The sequence below is a fragment of the Conger conger genome, chromosome 3, assembly GCF_963514075.1.
Source record: "Conger conger chromosome 3, fConCon1.1, whole genome shotgun sequence".
Taxonomy (NCBI): domain Eukaryota; kingdom Metazoa; phylum Chordata; class Actinopteri; order Anguilliformes; family Congridae; genus Conger; species Conger conger.
The window spans coordinates 1744517-1749516 of record NC_083762.1 but is presented as its reverse complement, the minus strand read 5'-3'; the positions used below and the strand labels follow the sequence as shown (position 1 = coordinate 1749516).

The 5000-nt window shown below is 49.6% G+C and overlaps 1 protein-coding gene across 1 annotated transcript in view; it reads left to right on the top strand.

Moving 5' to 3' along the window:
• clint1a (clathrin interactor 1a) overlaps nucleotides 1-5000 on the top strand; it is a 28214-nt gene that overhangs the window by 16042 nt on the left and 7172 nt on the right. Inside the window, exons 2-4 of the mRNA XM_061235863.1 lie at nucleotides 2928-3032; nucleotides 4388-4484; nucleotides 4934-5000. The exon at nucleotides 4934-5000 is cut by the window's right edge and continues 42 nt beyond it. Coding sequence (XP_061091847.1) covers nucleotides 2928-3032; nucleotides 4388-4484; nucleotides 4934-5000 — 269 coding nt within the window. The remainder of the gene's footprint in view (nucleotides 1-2927; nucleotides 3033-4387; nucleotides 4485-4933) is intronic.

Sequence of the window (5000 nt, the reverse complement as noted above, 5' to 3'; positions counted from 1 at the left end):
TGCCGTTTACCGTCCAATAGAAACTGTCCTCCAACAGTGTGCTGTTTACCGTCCAATAGAAACTGTCCTCCAACAGTGTGCTGTTTACTGTCCAATAGAAACTGTCCTCCAGCAGTGTGCTGTTTACTGTCCAATAGAAACTGTCCTCCAACAGTGTGCTGTTTACCGTCCAATAGAAACTGTCCTCCAACAGTGTGCTGTTTACCGTCCAATAGAAACTGTCCTCCAACAGTGTGCTGTTTACCGTCCAATAGAAACTGTCCTCCAGCAGTGTGCTGTTTACCGTCCAATAGAAACTGTCCTCCAGCAGTGTGCTGTTTACTGTCCAATAGAAACTGTCCTCCAGCAGTGTGCTGTTTACTGTCCAATAGAAACTGTCCTCCAACAGTGTGCTGTTTACTGTCCAATAGAAACTGTCCTCCAGCAGTGTGCTGTTTACTGTCCAATAGAAACTGTCCTCCAGCAGTGTGCTGTTTACTGTCCAATAGAAACTGTCCTGTACGAAGGGTCGTCATAGTGATGGGCGGCTTAACTTTCATTACTCCTGTCAGTGCAGCCTGAGGCTTGTGAACATTGTGACATTTGATTTGTTTTTGTATGTGTGAGAGTGTGTGTGTGTGCGTGTGTGAGATAGAGAGAGTGTGTGTGTGAGACCAAGGTCACTGTTCATCTGGGTTTCCTGCAGGAAGTCAGCAGAAAAATTGCGTGAATTTTAGTGCTTCTGATAATGACTGAAACCTCAGTCTGATTCTCGGTCTAATAAACACACAAACGTCACCTCTCATTCTCAGTGCTTCGAATAAACACGCAAACTTCACCACTGACTCTGTCTTAAAGAAAAACAAAAAAAAACTGACGGCATTTCCTCTCTAACTGCCGTTAGATTATTTCTGCTGATGGCTTCAGAAGGTTTCTTTTCCGGTAGGTTATGGTCTCAGAATGAGCTGATGTTCAGTTCCACAATGTCAAAAACAACAGCCAGCTGCTTCACTTTACGGTAACGGCTGTTTGTCCTGGAGAGGAGCTCTCACACACTCCCATCATGCACCTCTCCTGCACTCTCACACACTCCCATCATGCACCTCTCCTGCACTCTCACACACTCCCATCATGCACCTCTCCTGCACTCTCACACACTCCCATCATGCACCTCTCCTGCACTCTCACACACTCCCATCATGCACCTCTCCTGCACTCTCACACTCCCATCATGCACCTCTCCTGGACACCCCTCCATTTTATTTCTGTGGAAATACTGAAGGAAACGAACGCATGGCCTGTGTTAAAATATGATCTGATGTGTTAAAATATGAACTAAAATATGAACTGCCTGAATAGGAGGCAGTGCAGAACTAAATAAATCAAAATCTAGAAAAAGTAAATATAATTTCTACGGGAGAAGTAGGCTATAATATACAGTGTAAGTTTGTTGCATTATGTGGATGACACAAGCAGATCCCAGTCACACTGACTGGCGTTTCAGCCCCCCCCCCCCCTCGCTGTTGGGTGGCCATGCTCTCTCTCTCTCTCTCTCTCTCTCTATGTCTCTCTCTCTCTCTCTCTCTCTCTCTCTCTCTCTCTCTCTGTCTCTCTCTCCCCCTCCCCCTCTCTGTCTCTGTGTCTCTCTCTCTGTCTCTCTGTCTCTCTGTCTCTCTCTCCCCCTCCCCCTCTCTCTCTCTATGTCTCTCTGTCTCTCTCTCTCTCCCCCTCCCCCTCTCTGTCTCTGTGTCTCTCTCTCTGTCTCTCTGTCTGTGTCTCTCTCTGTCTCTCTCTCTCTCTCTCGTAATGTATTGTACTGTCTGTTAGAGTGATGGTGGTGAAATGGGTCTCTCAGAGTTTCCTGTCTGAGTGGAGTAACGCAGCGCAGTGAGAAACGGCTCACAGCTGGTTTCACAGGCCCAGCTGAGGGGGGGGGGTGTGATCGCCTGCCGGAACCATCTTCAAACCATGTGGCTGGCGCTGCACTGCAAGCCTTTTACATCGCCTCAGTGAAGTTCATTACCCAAGATCTTTTGTAAGACGTATTCCCCAGAGAGAAGAGATGAAGTATTTGGCATCCGGGCCTACTCTCACTTTAACTCGGTGCTGTTTGATGTCTTAATGCTGTGGTTTTGGGTCGTTACCCAGCATTGTGGGTCTGTGGTCTGGGCCCACTGCGATGTCCAAGTGAGTCCTTCACAAGTGCTGTTTTAACTTGCACGCGTGGTTCAACAACACGGTGTTTATTTTCTTCATTTTTCCGTCTCGTGTGGACTGCTGTGCATCAGTCAGGCTGAAATGGATTGAGTCCTAAACGGTTTACATCTGCCTGAGATGCAGCTTATTGCACAGCGTTGAGCCCTGCCTGGCCTTGGACAGGAAGTGATTTTGTGCTGCTTTGCAGTGCATTGTGGGTATTGCAGTCCACAGGGTTGAGTTCACTGTGGGTCAGCACTGCTGTGTTTAATCTCCTGGCCCACTTCCTGAACTCTGCCCATTGTGTGGTGACCGGGGCCAGGGGGTCATGGGGTAAGTGGGTCAGAGGAGCTGTGGTTTGGTCTGACTGAGTGTCTCTGAAGGGAAGAACTCCCACTTCTCTAAAACTTCCCCCTCTCTCCTTTGAGACTGCATTTTCTTTTGGGGAAGGAATTATTACCGTATTTTTACCGCTGACTTTGCATTGAAAGGGTGGCCTATACAGGAGACCACTGCAGGGAGCAGAGTACACACACACACACACGCTCACACATACACACACATACACACATACACGCACACACGCTCACACACTCACACTCACACTCACACACTCACACACTCACACACTCTCACTCACACACACACACACTCACACACACACACACTCACACACACACACTCTCTCACACACGCACACACTCTCACACACACACACATTTAACCCCCTCCGTTTTCCCTCCCCCTTGCAGCACCAACGTTGTGATGAACTACTCTGAGATCGAGTCCAAGGTTCGAGAAGCCACCAACGATGACCCCTGGGGTCCGTCGGGTCAGCAGATGGCGGAGATCGCCAAGTGAGTGTCACTGAGTGCCCCCCCCCTCCCCCCTCCCTGACCCGCATGCGTGGAGTTAACCTAGAGCTGGGGACTCAATCAGCCAGCGAGGGCCGGTGTGGGAGCAGGTACACGCCTGACTCTGCTGGTCAAAGTGTAATGGCTGATGAGCAGAATGGGGTGTGTAACCTCTTGTTTGGGGCAGAAGCCCACACCAGCTCTTCCTGGGTAAGATGGAGAATCCCTGATCCCTGATTAACGTCCTCAAGCTTGCGGGGAAAAATGACGGAGGTGCTCAGACAGGCTGTTAAACATTATCGGCGAGGTTGTCCTTCAAACCCTCCTTACTTTGCACTTAATACTGAACAATGAGCTGTTGGCTTGCTTTTATGGTTACTTTGTTTTAATACTGTCTTTTGATCTTACTTTTTATTTCTCTCAGTTTATGCATCTTAATTTGGTCCCCACACTATTCTCTGTTTTTTATTTCACTATGTGTTGTTATTTCACTGTTCTCTCTGCGCGTCTCCCCGTGTTGGTGCTGTTCTCTCTGTGTTGGTCCTGTTCTCTCTGTGTTGGTCCTGTTCTCCCCGTGTTGGTCCTGTTCTCTCTGTGTTGGTCCTGTTCTCTCTGTGTTGGTCCTGTTCTCTCTGTGTTGGTCCTGTTCTCTTTGTGTTGGTGCTGTTCTCTCTGTGTTGGTCCTGTTCTCTCTGTGTTGGTGCTGTTCTCTCTGTGTTGGTGCTGTTCTCCCTGTGTTGGTGCTGTTCTCTCTGCGCGTCTCTCTGTGTTGGTGCTGTTCTCTCTGTGTTGGTGCTGTTCTCTCTGTGTTGGTCCTGTTCTCTCTGTGTTGGTCCTGTTCTCTCTGTGTTGGTCCTGTTCTCTCTGTGTTGGTCCTGTTCTCTTTGTGTTGGTGCTGTTCTCTCTGTGTTGGTCCTGTTCTCTCTGTGTTGGTCCTGTTCTCTCTGTGTTGGTCCTGTTCTCTCTGTGTTGGTCCTGTTCTCTTTGTGTTGGTGCTGTTCTCTCTGTGTTGGTCCTGTTCTCTCTGTGTTGGTCCTGTTCTCTTTGTGTTGGTGCTGTTCTCTCTGTGTTGGTCCTGTTCTCTCTGTGTTGGTGCTGTTCTCTCTGTGTTGGTGCTGTTCTCCCTGTGTTGGTGCTGTTCTCTCTGCGCGTCTCTCTGTGTTGGTGCTGTTCTCTCTGTGTTGGTGCTGTTCTCTCTGTGTTGGTGCTGTTCTCTCTGCGTTGGTGCTGTTCTCTCTGCGTGTCTCCCCGTGTTGGTGCTGTTCTCTCTGTGTTGGTGCTGTTCTCTCTGCGCTGGTGCTGTTCTCTCTGCGCGTCTCCCCGTGTTGTTTCTGTAACGGCCTGGTCCCTCCCTGCAGGTCCACCTTCATGTATGAGCAGTTCCCTGAGGTGATGAACATGCTGTGGTCTCGCATGCTGAAGGACAACAAGAAGAACTGGAGGAGGGTGTACAAGGTGAGGCGCTGAGGGGGTTACCCGTCAGGCTCGCGTGTACTTCCCATGGAAAGTTTCTGGGAAATTTCCGGGAATTTACCGGAAGGTTTTCAACCATTCACGAGTTAACCCTGTCCACGGGGGGAGATGTAGACTGCAAATGGTGGCTTCAGGGATTTCTGAGAATTTCCAGGGTTATTGGGAGTGTGTGGGTGTGGAAGCCTGTGTGTGTTGAGTGTGTGTGTGTGTGTGTGTGTGTGTGAGTGTGTGAGTGTGTGAGTGTGTGAGTGTGTGAGTGTGTGAGTGTGTGTGTGAGTGTGTGAGTGTGTGAGTGTGTGAGTGTGTGAGTGTGTGAGTGTGTGTGTGTGTGTGAGTGTGTGAGTGTGTGAGTGTGTGAGTGTGTGAGTGAGTGAGTGAGTGAGTGTGTCAATCATGTGAATCCCTAACATTCCTGCCCCACCCCCCCACAGTCTCTGCTGCTGCTGGCATACCTCATCAGGAACGGGTCGGAGCGAGTTGTCACCAGCGCCCGAGAAC